The 20771-nt window shown below is 33.4% G+C and overlaps 1 protein-coding gene across 1 annotated transcript in view; it reads left to right on the top strand.

Moving 5' to 3' along the window:
- Positions 1-20771, top strand: part of GRIK2 (glutamate ionotropic receptor kainate type subunit 2) — a 369619-nt gene that overhangs the window by 235281 nt on the left and 113567 nt on the right. Inside the window, exon 12 of the mRNA XM_018078132.2 lies at positions 4382-4605. Within this exon, the coding sequence (XP_017933621.1) occupies positions 4382-4605 (224 nt within the window). The remainder of the gene's footprint in view (positions 1-4381; positions 4606-20771) is intronic.

Raw genomic sequence — 20771 nt, 5'->3', positions numbered from 1 at the left:
AAGTGGCTAATTAAACTAAAACTAGCAATAATTTCCTCATAAAATCCTAGTGGATTCAAAGGAAATGAAGATCTTGTGGCAAGAACAAAACCTTGTCACAGGGTGCATTTTCTATAATGTAGCAGCATGAACAAGGCAGTTTAAGATAGACTGTAAGCTTAAAAGCAAATTACAGTTCTTAGTTTTTTAGATCATTGGCAGGGAAATGCACTTCTATGAACAGGAATAATGCATAAGCTCTCTGTGCATTGAGTCTGTTAGACAGATTTAAGGAATTGAAGCTGGGCTTTAGCCTTCCTCTTTTTATCTTAAGGCTGCATTTTCTCCAAAGGGAATGTAACTGAAATTCAACTCTCAGGTTAATAATCCCAAAAATTTGAGGTAGCTGAAGAAGTTTACTTTTGACTTAGGGTCTTAAGCTGAAGTGGCATAGTGGATTAAACAGAAACCTTATGAATTTTTCCTTTTAAAAAAGTATATTCCTTTATTTTTAAAAGTAATTACTAGCAGTAAGTGTATTGCTGCCTATATAGAAGTAAAATTACTAAAATGCATTTTCAGTATATGTGTAGTTTTGTGTATATTATACAATTACAATATGATTGTACTGACTGTATAAACAACTCAGATAGATAGTGTATGACTCCACTTGCATTTTTAATATAATCATTCACAGTTGCTACATTGATGCAAAATGTTAGCAGCAAAATTCTTACTGGAAGACTCCATTTACGTTAGCTAAAAAACTCCATTACTATAGCTGAATATTCTGTAGTTGTAGAGTCTAATTAAAAATAACTATTAGCCATTTTACAGTTTCCATGTTTAGATTGTATTTGAATTCTTCATTCGAGTAAAATAGGTGAGACAAAAGCTTTTCAGAAAATTATCATCAAAAGAAAATACAATCTGTGTTTGTACTTCCCTTCCCCAGTGTTATTAGTAGAAGCCATAAAATGCTTCCAAAATTCCATTTCCTCTCAAATTAATGTGATTGTTTATCTGGGTTATATTTTACAGAGTTAATTTTCACAGACAAAACATCAATATCTGCAAATACCCATTTACATAGCATGCCATGCTATGACCATGCACTACGCCACATTTACTTGCAGATTTCTTGCTGAAGTTATTTGTAACTGTATGCATAGATTGAATTGAGTGTAATTTTAAAATCTGTCCTCTTCGAGGTTATGTACTAAATTTCAGCCTTGTAAAAATGAAAAAATGTCCTCCCTTTTTTCTTTGAATACTACTTTATGTAAAATAGTCAACAAGCTGCTTGGAAGTAAAATGTAAATGAAGTAGCAAAGGAGGATGGTTTAAACCAGGTATAGGCACTTCTGTAGCAGAAAATAAATCAGGGATACCTTGATTTGTTTGTTAACAAATGAACATCTCACAACTGCAAACAGTAGCAAAACAGAGAGGCTTTATATGGCTGTGAAGATAAATGCTTATCCTTTGTCCCCGCCTTGGTCAGGCAGCTGTTATGGTCCATTGTTCCCACATGTACCATGCAAGAGGTCCTAGTGCTGCCAAGGGACACTTTATGACCAGTGGAAGCTTCACCCTTCAGCTAGTTTGGTCAAGGCTTATCAGAAGGTCCTGAGTTCACAGAGGGGGGTGGTGCAATGTGGGAAGGGAAAAGATGCACAACCACAAATTATCGTCTGCAGTGCAGTCCTTCAGCACATAGTATGGCTGTACAACACTTTCATTTTGCTCAGGACTGCACCTTGTGTTGGAATGTTTTCATCAGACTTACTTGTTTCTACTTGCTGTTGTAACCTTTAGTTGGCACAGAATTTTTCTCTGTAGCATCTAGTTTATAGTCACTAGTCCTTGGATGCTATCATAAAACGGCTTTTATTTCAAGAACTCTAAGGTCAAGAATATGTACTATTTAAGATTGTGTTTTCAGATAGATAAACCTTTTTTTTTCCTCTGAAGAATAGAAACGTGCATACGTTCATTCTAAAAAATGGAATCATCAATCATTGCCAAGTGAGATAAATATTCTTTGAAATGGAACTTATCAGAAAGCCATTTTAGAATGTACTAATTTGTTAATGTTCTTAAATGTAGATTGATAAAATCCTAATTTTACACCATTCCTCTCCAATTCATACTGAGAAATAAAGAACAGAAAATTCTCTTGTATTTTTTTGTTGTATATAAGTGTAGGAGATCCTGGTACTGCATTTCTGGAAACGGCTCCTGATTTCTCTTACTTTCAAGTAGTGCTGCTTTCAGAATGAAACAATAACCAGGAGAATTGAGTATTTCAGACATAATATGTATTAACAAAAGTGGTTACATGTGGCAACATTACATTTTTAAGTCAGTATTTCTAGCAGCTATTTTTCCTCAGGTAGTAAAGGTTCTGGATTTTCTTTTTGTCAGATGCTTAATTTTTCTTCTTACAGTAATATTCTAGTTCAAGAATATTGAAACTGAATTACTAAAGCTCAGAAGAGAATCTTGAGATGTCAAGTTATGTGCATAAATTTTGTATCTGTGGTCTCAAGCTGGGATATCTGATTGTCCTGTTCTGTCACATGAGACATATTATTTCTTGATCAGTTATTTTTCTAATTTCATCTGTAACTTGGCTCCATTAGAGATAGCTATAACTTATATTCAGTTGTATATGATTTTGTTTCCAATGACCAAAGTTTGGATTTCCTGTAGTATTTTTGAAAAGAAATGATTTGTTACTCACTAAGATTCTGTTAAAGATATAAAACCAAAATTCATAACTACCAATAGCCTTCCAAAAGATCTGTTTTCTCTGTCTTTGTCCAGCTGCATCTGCTGACAGTTTCTAGTGAATTGGCTTCAGACTCTTAGGATCTGCTATTTGCTTCACATAGTTTGTTATGTTTTGCAAATTTCTACATATTGATCGATGACTTTAATGCAAATTAATTTAAGTTTCTTACTTTACTGTTTTTTTTCTGCACCAGCTCAAATATCATCAATAATACACAGTCTATAAAAAGTCATCCACTGTGGAATAAAGCCTTGCTGGTTTGATTAATACCTCTAGGTTCTTAATACCAATGGAAATGAAGTGCATATAATTTTTTTGACCAGTAAACCCTTGCCAACTTAAATGAACAGTGTCAACAGTGTTTTACATTGTAACTAACTACAGTAGATCTAACTGCATAAATGCTCATAACATCAATAGACCATAGCAGAACTTTGTGTAAGGTGAGACAACAAAAATAAAGGAAACACTGAAATGCTACAACATTGTGTGGGATTTTGAGGATTACACAGTATGCACAAAATCAACTGAGCAAAAAATACATAAATGTATGAATTTATATTATTGGGAATAAAATCTCTGTATCTTGGTTTAGAACAGGCATTCTGAAAATGCTGTTATATGCAGCTATGTTACAGAGATACATTACTTGGACAAGAGTTTTCCATGGTAGCCATATAATTTCTGTCATTACATATCTATATTTACATATAGTTTACAAAAAATTCTTAGTTTACCACTTTCCAAGTCTCGTATTGTACAATTTCTCACTCTGAACTTTCTCTTTTCCTATGTGCACATGCACACACACATACACACATACACAGGAGTATTTCAAGAGCTGTTGACAGAGTAGTAGATGCTGTAGGTTTCTTGTCACTATGATTTCCATTCAATTTTGATTAAAAAAATAGTATTGATTATTCACTAATCCATGAATTATTGCCACAATAACTAAAATTAAATGGAAATTGACAAAATGCATTCTATCATGTGATTTAGTTTTAAATGCTCCAACTGATTAATAGCTACCTATAAGTTTTGTAGTGATTCCTGTAAACTAGTAAGAACAGCTGTACTTTGTTAGAACTTACCAGCCTTTCAGGTGTAGCACTTTCAATTTTAAAATGCTCTTCATTTTGTAGCAATTCTTTTATGCTAAAATAGGAAGAACTGCCTCTTTGCTTTTTCCCTACACTTGTACAAGCATATTCACATCTGCTTCACAAATATATTGGCTTCTAAAGTGCACAGTGAAGCAGTGACAAGAGAAGGCAAATGTTGAAATGTACATTTGAAAAAGTTTTAAAATATGTGATAATGTATGTCCATGTTTTCTGCAAGATGCAACAATTTCCTTCCTTTCTACCCCTCTAATAGTGCTTTTAATTTTCTCTAAATACTGCTATGTCAGTTTAGGAAAGAGGAGGTAGAATAAATCTATTTCCTTACTCACAGGGAAAAGAGAGTTTTAAATTTCAGGCTACATAGTACAAGAACAAACCTCCTCCATATACAGTTTGTGTTTTGCATAATTTGATTGTCTGCTTAAACCTGTTTCTTCTGACTTATGGCCTGTTTCTCTTTTTGTATTTCTGTTAACAGAAAGCTGACCTTGCAGTTGCACCCTTGGCAATTACCTATGTTCGTGAGAAGGTCATCGACTTTTCCAAGCCCTTTATGACTCTTGGAATAAGTATTTTGTACCGCAAGCCCAATGGTACAAACCCGGGCGTCTTCTCCTTCCTGAATCCTCTCTCCCCTGATATCTGGATGTATATTCTGCTGGCTTACTTGGGTGTCAGTTGTGTGCTCTTTGTCATAGCCAGGTAACATGTCAACTTTTGTGATTTTTTTGGCAATTGTTACCATTTTTTTCTTACTAATAATTGTCAAAAGTCACAAAAATTTTCTTTCATACTCTTATATTTAAACTTCATGATGTACAGAAGAATAATTAATGATGAGGGTTCTCACTATTAATATTCTCCACTGCCATACTAAGTCTCCAGTTTATGTCACTAAGTCCTGAGTATGCTAGCTAGCTTTCTTCTTTTATTAACAAATTTAGAAACACTAGAAAGTTTTCAAAATATCTTTTCCCGATATGTTTGTGTTTAGAAACATAATTGACATGATTTATTTTGTTAGCCCAATTTCTTTTTATGCTATGGTGCTTAATCTCAAACTGAGTACTTAGTTGCCCATGTTAATTCTAGATGTCCAAACTGGGCCTCTACCTCTATACAAAACAGTTTATGTAGATTAATATCTTAGAAGTAGGGTAACAGTAGGTAGTTTTTGGTTTTGTTTTTTTTTTTTAATTATATGCTATCCCTGAGATACCTCACAGAATTTAAAGTCTCAGAGTGGAATATATTTGGAAGCTTAGTTGAGATTTTGAAATTAAGGAGCTGAATACATTAATTATTAAATTATAAATTGATTTTATATATTTTCTTCAACATAGCCAAGCAGAAAAAAAAAATTTTCCTTGTTAATTTATTAAGTCTGAGTCCAGATGCTCGTAGAAGTAGTCTTACATGTAACTTTGGCTTTTGTTGTGACAACAAAATAAAATCAATCAGAATAGTAAATCTGCGATTCCTGGGGTTATAAATTAACCTCTTTTGCAGATTCCTCCTAGTAGTCACTTGTAATTTTTTTTTAATCAAATGCATATAAACTATAATGTCTTTTATTTCTTAATATGGTGGGGTCTTTTTGTTTGAGTTGATAATGCAATCTCACTTCAGTCCTGAGATTCCTATGGTTTCATTCTGTGGTTCACAGTAGAATCTTCATGTTTTTCTTTTTTATATTGTGCTGTAGTTAGTATCAGGATTCTCCATCTGTCTTTGATACTCTCTGTTTCATTTTAGAAAGTTGTATCATTCCTCTACTAGGGAGAAGCAATATTTTCAGAAACCAGCTTAAAAGTAATTTAGCTCATGAAGTACATGAGCTGTTAAAGTAATATAGATAACACTGAAACATAATGTGTAATGAATAACTTTGCTGTGTGCCTTCTTCAAAAGTCTGCTTTAAAGAGCAAGACTTATGATGAAAGTTTCTTGAAAGAACAGTAGATTTTAGTGGACTATATAACCAGAGAGTACACTCATTTCTGAGGTGTTCCTGTGATACAGATACCTCTGAAAGCACATCTGAGCACAGCTGAGCATAAATCACAACTTATCTTCTGAAATGCCTCATGTAAAATATTTATGTGTATGTCCAAAAGTTTTAACCCTACTGTTATTACTGAAGGACATATTCAGCATGATGCACAGCGCTTTTGACAGACAGCTCCCACTAATGTTAGTAGGAGTTGTATGGCTGAGTTCTTACTTGTGCTTTGAAAATGTGTCTTGACATATTTTTTAGGAAAAATAGATTGTCTTGAAGCCCTTTTTTTTTTTTTAATTAAGCAATTCAGCCACTTGAGCTCTCTAGTAGAACTGGAAATAATGTTTATTTTTATACAGAAGCACTAGATAGTAGACAATACTGCTGAAATTTTTTTTCACTTGTTTCTGTAGACAGCACCATAAATTCCTCATATAATTGGAAACATTATCTTTATTGTAAAGCAATATGAAATATGTTTTATACTGAGCAGAGGTTTGGTTTTTGTAAAGTTGTATAAGATACCTTTTTTACACCTAAATTTATATTAGCCTTCAGATCTAGAGATTTTCAATAATTCTTAACTTGTACAATCAAATATTGATAACACATTTAGAAATAAAAGATGTAGGATTATGTAAGACAATCTACAGATTTTATTAATAATACAGAATGACTTAATAGTATGTGATAGCATTTTCCAACACTATCCCTCATATAGGGAAGCAGGTCTAAGTTAAAAATTAAATCTCCTGCTGAATACTAAACAGAGAGAAGAATGTTATTCAAAAGTGAAAGAGTTTTTTGCAAATACAATTCACAAAATGTATCTGTCATGTAAAGAGAGATACTTTGAAGTGTGGTAGTGAAGAGGACTTTGCAGCATAGTGGTATGTATTTTCAGCACACATTATATGTTAGGTATTGCACAGCTGATGTATTTTTCAGTCCTGGTGTTGTGAAACTGTTGGACTGTATGCCATTAAATTAATAGCTTCCACCTAGAATGTCTTATTAAGAAGATTTCTATTTCATAACAATCCTTTCATAATGAATGTTTAACTACCGGTGTTTCATAATAATTACTATGTATTTCATAATAAGGTGTACCTATGTTTGGAGCAGTACTTAGTATGTCTTTTACAATATGATGTTTTATAATTACAGCTCACCAGAGTATTCAGTATAGAATATTTATTTTTAAGTTTAAACTTCCCATTTTTTTGTCAAGTGTTTTGTGATTTGAATGTTTCACCACGTCTTCTAAACAGTGTTGGAGTGTAAGAGGTTGGTACATTGAAAATGGAAAACACCATTGTTCTACCTGGATTTCACTCAGTAATTAGCAGTATGGTCATATTTAGGGAAAGGTGAAGAAATTACTAAAAGGTTTGAGAATCTTTAAGAAGGAATTGTTGAAAAGACTGCCAAAGAGTAATATATTAGGCATAAAAGGGGAGAAATGGAATATCAATCTTTATCAGTCTTTTTCTTTATTTGAAAGAGCATTGGATTTTCCTTCTGTTTTGAGAACCAGATATAAAGAGCTGGAATCTTTTCATATTCTACAAGACGAAAAGCTAGGAGAGATTTATGTGTTAGCTGGAGAACTTTTCTATTTCATTTTCCTCTTGTAGTTCCTCCCAAAAAGATGGTTCTACTCATGAAAGTGTAAATTTTACATTGCAGGTAGGAAGACCCTATATGTGTTGTACACAGTGTTTGCTTTAATTGTCATTCTTTGTGGGAGTTATAGTAGGCCGTGGTTTCTCCATAGATATAAAAACCTCTAATTCTTGTTTGTTTCAATTGTTGAATCTTAGTAGTTATGGTCGTTAGTCTCTAAAAGTTCCTCTCTTTGTTGTACAGGCTGGTGACTGATAGATAAACCCAGTCTGCATGACACTAAGCCTATTAATTTTCTGTGAACTGAGAAATTCATATAACATTTTTTTCTCTTGTGACAACAGCAATAGATCTCTTTCTGATGCCAGATAGCAGTGTGTTTGGGTGTCTGCTAGCACTGTCTTGTGTCATCTGAAATCTTGTTATGTTCCAATACCTTCCTGCTACGCCTCTGCCTTTACTTGTTTCTTTGATTTGGAATACCAGTTAAATTCACAGTTTACATGTGATTAGAAGGAAAAATAATACTACAGTAAATTTTGCCAACTCCTTTTTGGAGTTCCGTCAAGTACAAAACATTTTCTGATCTGTATAATAAGAAATCTCAAATACTGGAATTTCTTTTTATTTCTGTCAGTATAAACCATAGTTTCATTTCAAAGCAACATGCTGTTTTCTTACAGTGTTGTATATCAACTTCATAGACACATATTGTTCCTTCTTTTTCATTAGTCTGTGTACATGAAACAGACGTTTCCTAATTTTGGTCTCTGCAAAAATCTAATGTGTTGGTAACTGAACATTTATCTTAGGCTTTTCTCTGTGAAGAAGCTTAGGAATAGCTTGCTGCTTCAAACTTGAACAGACGCCTGAACATTATCTCTCTCTGGAGTGCATGCATATTCTTTTGCATCTCATTAGTCTTCATTTTTATTTTATATTTCTTGATCAGCTGATTTCTGTCCTTGAGCTTGTCTGATTGATTTTCAAGCTACTTCTTGAAAACTATCTTGATAGAAAGAAATAAGAGAAAACTACTTTTCCATTTACTGTGGAGCTCTCATTCCTATATTACTATGTTGATATTTATTCAAGTTGGAAGTTAGCATATTTATTTTTAACAAGCATTCTTCCTATGAGAATTGTATCACCTGAGGTCTCCCTAGAGAACTACAGCATATGCTATGAGGTGTTTGCAGGAATAAATTCATCATCCAGTAGGGCAATCCAGATGTCAACCCTGAAATCTGCTTCTTTTATGGTCTTACAGTATTAAAACACTTTCGCCTCAATTGTAACACAAAGATTTAATTTTGTCTCGACTGTAATGCAAGTGGGGATATTGTCACTCTACTATAAAATGCTGTGTAAATAGACAAGGATAAAAGCATGCCAAAAATATCACACTTTCAAAAATTATTCCATAACAATTATTTCAAAATCAGAGCATTTTATTTCTTTTAAACCAAGTTGCAGTTTATGACCCTCGGTTGATTGCTTCCAAAATATTCCATAGAATTGTCTTCTTTTCAGATAATTTTTTATGGTTGAAAAGCAAGTCCTTGTTAATGCTTGAGATCATCTTTATTGTAAGCAGAAAGCAACTGTGCCAGCCTCTGGAACACTTGAATTTTTTTGTCAACTGAACTAGGCACATTGCATGACAAGAATTTTTCTCTCTCTTTCGTAGCTTTTTTAGCTTTTTTGTTAACTGATGTATTTGTGTAGCTGTACCAAGAAATCCTAGTGTTGTGTGAGAATGTTCTAAAAAGATTACTTGCTGAACTAAATATCTTCTCCTTTACATGAGACCTGGGAAATTTTAATTTTAGATTTCCATCATTCAAATGAAGTTTCGATAAACAAGATAATACAAAGACGATAACTCAATTATATCTTATATCTTCTTTTTTTTGCACCATGAGCAAATTATGAAGCATGTTTTTCACTTTTCCGTCTAAGTATTATAACAAGGAAATTGTACAGTCATCTTACCTGGACAGCTGTAACTGGAAACTTTGTAGGCAACATTTGTCCATGGTATTTCAAATATGTTCAGGTACTTTTGAGTATCACTTTTCCCCAAATGTGGAAGACAGCTTTAAACTGGTTAAACAGTTTACTGCACTGTATACTATTTACACTAGCATAAATTTTCATAATCTCTAACAGCATTTAAGTCTAATTTTTTGTGGCTGGCACACAGATCTGATGGTCATCCATCTTTTTTTCTATGTAAAAAATGCAAAACATACTGCAATTATAATTCTTTCTTATGGCCATCATATAAATTCTGTAGTTATTTTGAGAAGTTTTGATACAGATTATGATCAGTTCTATATAGTCCGAGTGTTGTAGATGAGGATATGTGGCTAAAAGAAGGACATGCATAGCAAAGAGATAAGCAACAATCTCTCAGTTTGCATTTTGACACTTGGAAAAATGATTACCTTCTCTGATTACCTCCAGAAAAGATTTATCTGGGTTCAATATCAGTTTGTAAGGTCTATAGTTTATAAATAAACAACTCTGTAGGGTCTCCTCATCCTCACCCCTCAGGATTTGCTTGAATGAGTTCTGAATGCTTTGAATCTCCTTCAGCTGTTCAAAGAGAGCCAAGACTTTCAAGAGGCCTACAAATCTACATACAAGCCCAACATCTACATAATAACCTCTATTATAATACTATTAGAGATCATAATGAGAAAACTTATCTTTTAATCTTTTTAGCATAAACATCCACTTCAGATTTTAGGGGGAACCCCCCAGTTCATGAAATCCTTTCTATATTGGTGGTAGATCCCAGATACTACTTACCACGCATCAAAACTACAAAAAAATTACTTCCAGCAAAACAACTGAAATGACTTAACTGAGGCTGACTGAAAAAATCATAACCAGATGCCTTTGTAGCCCAACAGAAGATAGAGTACCCCCTTATTCGCTGTATCTCTATATGCATGTTGAAGAAAAATGTGTTCACTTGAAGACAATCAATTCTGGATTCCTCCACCAAGAAATTGATTTTTTTTTTGTCTCTGCTGATCTAGCCAAACTGCAGAGGTAAGATGTTAGGGTGGGGGGGCGTTCTAGGAAAACAGTAGTTCTGATGGCTTCTGCCTCAAGGGAAGCATTTGTTTGTACCACTTGCTTCATCAGCATGTTTTATGTTAATTCTTGTTCCTTTATAGATTACTGAAATTGGAATTTTATTTTTTTTAATTAAGAGTATAGTAGTGTCCTTATATTGTGTGAAATTGAAGGTGGCCTAAAAATTCTTTTCATCCTTTCTGTTAGTTTTGTCCTTATTATTCTGAAAGCCATCACAAGGTTCTTCAATTCATCACTACTTCTCAAAGAACCTAGGTATTTTGAAGGCCTGAACTGAATCGTAACTCTGCTCATCCTTAAGGAATTTGGTGCCTCTTACTACCAGCAAGTCAATCTCTTCATTCTCACTTACTTAAGCATGTGGTTCCAAAGACAAGAATTAAAATTTAGATAACTATAGATAGATCATTATCTCCAGTTGGCTGGACAGCTCATTCATTCTGTATGCACTCTGACTTTACTTTTACGGTTTTCTATATGCAAGTGTTACATACTTTAAAACATTTATTCCCTGTCCATTTTGATGGAACACTGTAATGCAGTCTCTTATAGAATCTGAGGGATATATATGGAAAGTTGTTTCAAACTCATATTGAGCTATTTTTCATTTTGTGATTTCTCTTTATTTCAGCTACTTGTTTACATGTTACACTGAATATTTCACAGCCCAAGCATGTCAGGATCCTATATATCCTTTTGAATCTCAACAGTACCTTGCATCCTAGGATCCCAAGGGTCTTCACTAAAGCTCTTGGAGAGGATTCAGCTGCATAAACCATCTTTAATAGTAAAATTTCCTAAGTTTTTATCAGTGAACAACTTCTGGAATGACTTTACTCACCGAACTTCTGTTATTTTGATTTTTTTACTGACTAGAATTGTTCTGTTTAATTCATTCTGTTTCACAGAGTTCATTGGTACATATATACCTGAATGCCATTCACTGTTTATCTAAATCATGATTTCTAACTGCCTATGGCAGTTGCATTTGCATTCCCTTCATCTTTAGAACAAGCTGGGTGATGTTGGAAGATATGTCACATGTATTTTGATTTCTTTTACACACTCATGTTTGAATTTACATGACCAGCTTTCTGTGACATTTTTTTTGCACACTATCTGACCAAGTTAAAATATTTTAAATGTACATACTATGAAATTAGCTTTTGAAACTATCTCTGCAGTCAAAACAATGACATTTCTCATTAGAAATTTGCTATTGTCTAATTGGTTTTAACTAAAAGCAAAGTAGATCTCATCTACCTAATTTTGTGTTTTTCAATGTGTCTTGGATAAAAAAATTCTCTAAATGAGTCAATATCTGACAACTGTTTTGTCAAGAGTTCTATAACACCACACAAAATAGTGTTTCATATCTACCGTGGACAGTGATTTGTTAATTTCTATGTCCTGTGTTAACATCCATTAGCAAACAGTCCTTGCTCCTAAAAAAACAGCCTAAGGAAAAATTTTATTTAGTTTTGAAAGATTCTTTACACTATGATAACATATGCAGAGCTTCATCCTTATTTTTAGCAGCCCTTGCTAATCACCAGCACAAATAGTACATGAGAATATTGAATTGCTTTTATGAAGTAGATGACTTGAAAAAAATGTTGAATCTCCAGAAAAAGCACCAAACATTCTTTTTTGATATTGAATCATTTAATTCTGTTCTATCAAAAAAGTTTCTTCCTCTATATGTGGCAAGAAAAGAAAACACAAGTCTAGTCTTGGTACTTTGTACATTTATTTAGTAAGTGATAGCATGGAATAATATTAAATGTGCCTAAAGAGAAGGGTTCCTCTACATATAAAGCTGAATGTTTCAAAGCTAAAATGATGCTTTAGAGAAAGATCAGTGCCTCTTATGTTTTTGGAGTTTGGAGACAGAAGGTTTATTTACTTTAATTTAAGTTTGGTTTACTTCATGTGTTTTACTCTGACACGCAGAGTATTTGTAGGGAGAAGGAAACTGTAACTCTCACCATAATGCAGTTTTCTCATGAGATATGCAAACCATGAAGTCCTCCAACCCAAAGAACAAAACACAAGGATCTAGTGGAATGGGAATACAATCAAAAATCCAAGAAGGTACCACAGCATTATCAAAAGATTTTGTTAATTATTGGATACAATTTGAAAATGTGCAAGTTAGCTGATGACTCCTTTTCCACTAGCATCAGTGACCGAATTTACAGAGTGCCTAGTATATTAAAACATGAGTTCAAATGGCAGCTGAATTGCTGAGGGGTTTTTTTTGTTTGTTTTGTTTTGTTTGTGCTTTTTTCTCCCCAAAGTCAAAATGGAAAAGCTGCTGTCGGAACCTTTTTATTTATTTGAGTCATTTCACACATACATCCTGCTTGGAATACTTGACTTAACAGTGAAAGGTTTCCTTGAGAAAAAAAGTAGGGATTATAGGGATAGGGTGCAAAATTGAATGTTAGCAGTCATGATTACTATTTACCCTTCTTCTGGAGGCCCAGAAACATAAAATAATATTGAACAAAAATGACTGTAAGGATTGAAAGGCAGTTTTTATGCTAAATGAGCAAAATATATAAAAATTATCATTATTTATTTGCTAGATGTGTGGACCCATATGTGATGAATTCCTTCATATCATCTAAATTAAGAAGGAGACATAAACCATTGGAAGCAAAGCCAATATATGATATGATGGCTATTAACTTTGTAGAAAATTCTAACAACAGATGTTCAGTGGAATGAAATAGCAGTTTCTGTAGAATAGTATTTGAGAGTTCTCCATTGAATTCTTGTTTCACAATTTCTTGAAGGATAAGAAAACTTGGGTAACAAAAGTATTTTATGAATTTTACTCTTTTATTCTCTAAAATAGACCTTGTGCTGTATGTAATGTTAATAATGCAGATGAAATTCTGGGCTACTTTTAGATATTTATAACTAAATAGTCAAATGTCCAATTTCTTGGAGTGGTGTAATGTGTCTGTTAGAATATAGGGTGGGTTTTTCTGGTTTTGTTTGTTTTGGGTTTTTAAAATACACATGAGCTTCTGACTTTGGAATTGGAAATAATTGAATTTTTACAAATTTAGCTAAAACTGGATTTTCTAAATTTCTCTATCTCTCTATCATTATTATCCATTATATTCTGAAAAAAAAAAACACCTAAATAGACATGTAAGTAGAACTAAATTAAAGGAAAAATGAAACAGAAAAACAAAACTCTAAAACCAAATAAACCTTACCTCTTTGAGAGATAGAGAATTTTTTCCTTGAAGGAAAAGTCTATTAGACCTGGGTCATGGTTAAACATTATACTTTAAACCAGAGGTATATAAGAACCAAGGAAATAAAGTGGGAATATTTCTTAACTTTAAGTGTTGTTCACTATCTGGAGAAAAATAAGATTGTTCCCTACAAGTTTCTGTAGTCAGACATATGAGAATTATATCTCCTGCTTATCTTCCTGATTTAACTCTTTCCAGAAGTTTACCTGGCTTACGCAGGCCGTCAGTCTGTAACTCACTAAAGAGTATGTCATTTAAACAATGACAAGACTTGATCAGAAATCATCCTGAAAAAATAAGTATGGTAACTGGTTTTGATGGTGAAACAAAATCATTAGTGTGTCCTTCAAGCATTTATGTTTTATGTATGGAAATCACTCTGTGTAAACTCTGATGATAGTGGAATTACTTTAGTATAAAGCTCATCATGCACTTTCAGATTTAGGAATAAAGTGAGTGCATTTTTGTTGTTTGGTTTTGGTTTTTGGTTGGTTGGTTTTTTTGTTTGTTTTTTCTGTTTGCTTGTTTTGTTTTAATTTTATTATAGTATTATCAGAAGGTTGATCTTTAGCAACAAAGGTATCATTCTTACAGGAAAATTATTTGACAATATTGAAAATTTTGAGCATCATAGTTAAAAATACCACATCATCTAAGGGATATAGATGATTTTATTAGAAAATAGTAACTGTTTAAAATATCAAAATGTTTGTCATTAGTTATTCTTCCAGCACATCAGAGAGAAGTTTAAATTGAAGTATTTTTTATTAAATAAAAATTTTGGCACATTGATCTCATTATACTGTTTGTTCTGTGTGGCCATTAGATGTGTGGCACCTGCACTTGCCAATTAGGAGTTTCCTAAAGACTTTACAACAGGTAGCTTCTAGCTGTGAGAAAGAACCATGAGGACAACATTACTTCAGCTTGATGATATCATTCATATAATTTCACCAGACTAAAGATAGCAAAACACCCAAATCTCAATTGCCTCTTTACTGCATGGAAAAATTTTATGGGGTAAAGAGTGAAGTGGTAGATAGCAGAAGGGGGTTATACAGTTTCTTTCCATTCTCCCAGATATGTAAAGTTCTTGTCCTTTCCTATGAGAAATGGCTTTAGCTTTACAGAGAATAGGATACTTATTTTCTTTTAACTTATTTGGTTAGTAGAAGTAAAGGTACAGTGTTTCTGTACCAAGCACCATCAAAAGGGATATAAAACAGTTTTCTGCTAACAGTGACATATTACAGAAATTAATTAATGTTCTGGAGCAATTTTCTTGGTAGATATTTTGGAGCAAAAACCAGAAAGGTTTATAGCGTAATGCAGGTTCAGATAAGTTCCTATGAAAGAATTGCACTGCTTAGAAAATTCTCTGGTTTTGTGGCTGACACAATGTAACCAATGAGCCCTATCCAGAAGAAAAATGGAAGCAGGTAGCAGAATTTTATGCATTGTACTGCTTTGCTGTGGTCACAGAGCATGGCAAAGTTGATGTCTAGTTGCAAAAATATCTGAAAAAGGCTTCTAATTAGTCATATTTATCCTCCACACACTTCTCTCTCTTACTTTGTTTCTCTTGCTCTCCTTTTCTTCTAAATGGACATGTTAGAGTAGAGTGAGTAGCTAATCATGTCAAAATCCTGGTCAGTGTGCCCTTCATTTACTGTAATGAAAGGAATTTTCACCTTGCTTCAAATGTAACTGTAATTAGATAAAGTTACTTGGAAAATGGATAACAGGCGCTTTTCATATCTTTCTCTTCAGCTGCTGCTAGAAGCCCATTTCTGCCTTCCCAGCTTACATGTTGGCAGGGATTTTTAATGTTCATTACACCTTCCTCATCATCCTGCTTTTTATACTGTATAGTTATTTATGCCTGCACAAAACCAAATTTCAGCATGAATGAGAGTCATAGTGTTGTACCTGTACGCACAAATCTAAGTGACTCCACAGGTGAAGCAGTGAAGATTTCTGGGTGGTATGGAAAGCTTAATTGGGCTTTCTTGTAATACAGGACAGCTTTTGGAGCATCACCAAGCAGGGTCTTCTCTTGTTGTGACTTAGCAAATACCAAATGCTTGCTTTAAAGAATTAACAGTTCAGAATGAGCAGTTAAATTATTTAACAGTTAAATAGGAAGAAAATTCCTATGAGGTGTGAAGAAAATGAAGTGAAAAATGAGTACATTTCTTAAGAAGTTAGGTTCAGCAGTCATAGTTCATCAGCTACCTAGGCAGGAGCACATTTCAGTTTGCGGTCTACACTACAGAGCAAGTGAACTTCAAGGAGGATTTTGAAAGAGGGGTACTAATTTTGGCCTCAAGGCTATTTTCACATGAAGTCTGGATAAGATTCGATTGACAGTGGTGGAATAACTACACAGTTTGTCCTATGGCAGTGACATTAAAATCACTTTCAAGTTTGTCTTTCTATTGGGGAAGAGCAGTGGATGAGGAACAAAAAAAAGAAGAAAATCAGAATGGTTGCGTTTCAGATTAGTCTGTGTGGAAAGGAATGTGGTTGTAAATATTGAAACTTGATGGAAAGCTGTGCAGTTACATGGGATAGCAGCCTGCAGTAACTGCCTTTACAGAAGCATAAAAGTTGCCTGTAGGTCCTTTATCTCTGAGACATTGGTGTTGTAGCAGCTGAGCCTCTCTGGTGTTCTTTAACTCACAAATATTTGTTTTGGCAGTCTGGTCAGGTGGAAGATAATAGACTAGATTAAGGTAGGCCATGTGTTACCAGAAGCAATATGTTTGAGTCAAGTGATGGGGTTAAATACAGAATGAAGTCAAGTCAGTGGTCCTTGGTAAAAAAAAAAAAGTTAGTGTAACTGTCCTTTCTAGAGAGAGAGAGAAGGAAAAAGGGCTATTCGCAGTCTGTTTCTGTAAAAAAGAGTGTTACTGCACATGTCCGGAAACAGTTTCAATCTAGTCATTACGTTGTTGACATACTACTTCTAGAATCATGGTTTCTTTGAAACATATTCTGGAAAAAATCTTGTGCTGAGGCAAGAACTGATAAACCTATTACCCTAACAGAGTATTAGCAAATTGGAGAGCTGGAGGGGTAAATTCCAGCTCATTGATAGAGCCATGAAAGAGGCACCTAGGTGGTGAGCATGTGAGGATGGGAGTTCCTGGCTATCAGTGCTGTCAACAAAAGAAGCACAACTGTCTCATCAGTATCAAGCTGAATATATTATAGGTAGTCCATATCCAGGCCTCAGGGTTTTATTTGGAGGTGAGAGAAAGGTTTAGAGATTACAAAAAAACCCCAAACAACAAACAACAAAAAAAAGCCCCAAAACAACTTCAAGTATTTATGCACAATTGGGATGTGGAGCTTGAATTCAGAAGAGTCCCTGAAGCAAACCCTTGTAGTTCAGTTGCAGGTACTTGCATATTTAAAAAGTGTCATGTGTTTGAATTCCTTTTACCATGGTCTTTCCAGAAGAAAACCTGTGTGTTCCATTACCAGTAACTGAAATATTTGTACAATTGTTGGTACAGTTGAGAATTGTTATGATATAATCAGAAGGGATGAAACATTTTGTAATCAACTCTCAAATAAGACAATACATGATTGTCCTGTCATGTTCCTATAGCAGTCAATGGGAAAGCTCATACTGATTTTGATAGTGGCATAGTTGACCTGAAGACAAGGGCTGGGGTCCAGGGCTTGCTTTCTGGCCCAAAGCGCCAAAAAGTTTCATATGATTAAATGTGCTGTCATCCCAGTTATCCCAAACACAATGCTTACCAGAATTTCCCATCTCTTTGAACCATATCTGGGCATTATCTGAGCTCAACGTGGGCCAAAACTTTGAAGAGGAATGCACTAACAAATAAAATATATGGGCAATTGCATGGCATTGCTGAAGTCTCAATCCTTCTCAGTTCATAGAATGATATTTATTCCTTTTTATTTTAATGTTTTGATGAGATTTTATTTTAATACTTTAAATACAGAATTGTCAATATATGTTTGTATTGATAGTAAACAATGTAGAGATAAAGGACTTTGCTTCTTTTTTTTTTGGAAAAAAAACAATCACACAATAAAAAAGGCACCAAAACCCTGTAAAACAAACCACAAAACAACAATTCTCCAGGTTTTAATTTGTAATGACAAAACTTTTTATTTTTAGTCTGAGTGACATAGAAATGCAAAAAAATACTCACTGTAAAAAAATACTCTGCATAATCCCATACTACATAATTAAAGTTGGTAATTTACTGGTTTTATTTAAAGTTGTTTTATTTTGGCAATTTTTAAGCACATAAGGAAACATAACGCTGCTCTTGAAAATGTTTTAATGGCTTATTCTGTATGTAAAAATCAGGTCCTATGTGCCTATATTAACAGATATCTTATTATGTAGTGATCCTAGTGTAATAATTTGCCTATTCCTGACATTCTGATGAGTGACATTTAATGTATGTATTACTCTAAACTAGATAACTCCTTTGCTGTGATGCTCAATGTCTGTTGTCAAGAAGTCTGTTGCAACATTGAATGCAAAGGCCAGATTTGTTGCACAACCTTAGAATGAGCTCACACCAACTTTTTTTAAGGAGTCCATATATTTTTGCATTGCAAAATATGAATTCACACCTCATTATGTACCTGTAGGAAGTCCTATGAAGTACTCTACTTCCCTCAAACTTGTGACGAACTCTTGAATGAGTTGAGGAAATCAATAGATGCTTTACTTTTTAAAGAGGGAGCATTAGAATTTCTCAAGTACCCTTCTTTCTTATATTGTGTTTTGTTCTCTTAAAGAGAAATAATTATTAACGTATTACTTTATGTTACTATTATAGGATGAAGTATCACTGTTGTATATTACTAATTTACAATCTCATACATAGATACAGAATAACCATTGTAAAAATTTTGTTTGTACTAAGATGGCAAGATCTTCAAATTAGTAGTGTATTTATGAGTCTCTTATTATTGCAAACACCCCAGTCATCAGCAATAAACAGTATGAGCAACTTTGCAAGGCCCAGTAGGGTATTACACAGTGATGTACTAAACTATGCCAAACACTTGCTGACCACTTTTCCTATAAAACATATTTGGAGATAAGGAAAAAATATAGATCATGAGGTTTAAGAATTAAAAGTAGTCTTATAGAGAAAGTGGTTAGTAGGTGTTTTTATTAAAAAATAATTAAATGAAAAATCAGTGAAATGCTTGTGCACCTCCTATCTTCTACAGAGGATGTTGAGATTCCTTAAGACAGAAAGACTGGCTAAATGTAGTTTTTGAAGTTGTGCTAGCTTGATAAGTATTTGTGTAAAGGAGTTTCTGAGAACACAGCCCATCCTTTCAGTTTAGGAACGTTACAAAATATGGGGAAGTACGTGACAGTAATAAAACAAAGATTAACATTTTCCAGACAAAATTAAGTGAATCATATTAATATTGATTAATATGATTAACAGTTTACATATTTCTGTTATTTCTTGAGTAACATATATAATTTTTTTCTGGAAGCATGAAAGTTGGTGTGGTTTTTTTTTTCATGTAGTAGATCATAGGCTAAATATCAACATGTGTTATTTCAAAATGTTGAGCTAAGATACTGCTAACATTTTGCTAATGCACACTGAGCATATTCTTTGAATATTCTTAAATCAACAGGGACATATTTGCTGATTTTCTTTGACAATAACTTCTACATTCTAGATCAGGAGTTCGGTTTCTGTGATTTACCAAAACCTTGAAGATGTGTTTTGGGGAATATAAAGGGAAATCCATGCTAAAATTACTCTTCAATAGATTTGACAGTCTAGTTTTGGGAGCAGATCAGTGAACATAGTGGGAAGGAGCCAAGTAATTTTACATAGTAAGCTTAGGAAAATTGTATTGTTTTTAATATTACTTTAGGGTTGCTTAATGAGTCATTTTTAATTCAGGAATAATCTGAAGGCAATGGAGATAATAGATACTTCTCTGGACAGATATAAACAATGTATTACTCAATTTTTAAACATATATAAAAGCATCTAGAAATTGGGAAATAATAGAAGCATTTTGTTTTTTGGAAATGAGAGTAATGTTTCATGGTTTCAGGATGTCAGAGCATTTGCTAGTTATGTCAGAGCATTTGCTAGTTATTCACAGACATAGCATTTTTTAAAGATAATACTCTTCATAATACACAGTAGCATTATTTTTTTGTTACCATATGACAGAAAGATAGCAACTTTAGTTCAAATATGTGCAGTTTTACTAGAATTAAAAATCCAATTATTCCTTAGTCTGGGCTAAAATGAATGCAAATTATACTATATCAAATAAATCTTTTTTAAAACAGTAAAATTTTTAATTAGAGTATAGAAAGATAAAGGAGAAATGATGGAATTACAGGGAAGAGAGAATTATGTGGAGAAGATAAATTATACTTTATTATTTACCCTTTTTCAGAATGGAGAAAAAGAAGGAATATTAAATCAAATTGAAAATAGCATATTTAAAACAGAAAAGAGAATTTAATTAGTTTTATTTTTGTAGATTGTTAATTAACCTCTGGAACTTTTCTCAGGCTAAAATAAAAAAAAGGAGTCCTTTGCAATAAAGCTACAGCGATTAGATATACATCTGAGGTAATGCTTTATGTGTAAAGCAAAGGGTAGAGAGTTATAAAGAATCTTTCCCGGTAGTGCGTAGGCAATTTTCAGGGTTTTTTTCATCTTCACATGAAATGCTAGTGCTAATATTAGTCAGAATCAGAATATGTTTTTGCAGAAACTTTCTTCATCTCTTTTCCCTAGTTCAGAGAGCAGTAGTGTTGAGGAAAAAAATGGATCAGTGTGGAAGGAAAATAGCAGGCA

Source organism: Manacus vitellinus, unplaced genomic scaffold (genome assembly GCF_001715985.3).
Source record: "Manacus vitellinus isolate BGI_N305 unplaced genomic scaffold, ASM171598v3 scaffold_4_pilon, whole genome shotgun sequence".
Classification (NCBI taxonomy): domain Eukaryota; kingdom Metazoa; phylum Chordata; class Aves; order Passeriformes; family Pipridae; genus Manacus; species Manacus vitellinus.
This window is presented reverse-complemented; position numbering and strand designations above follow the sequence as displayed.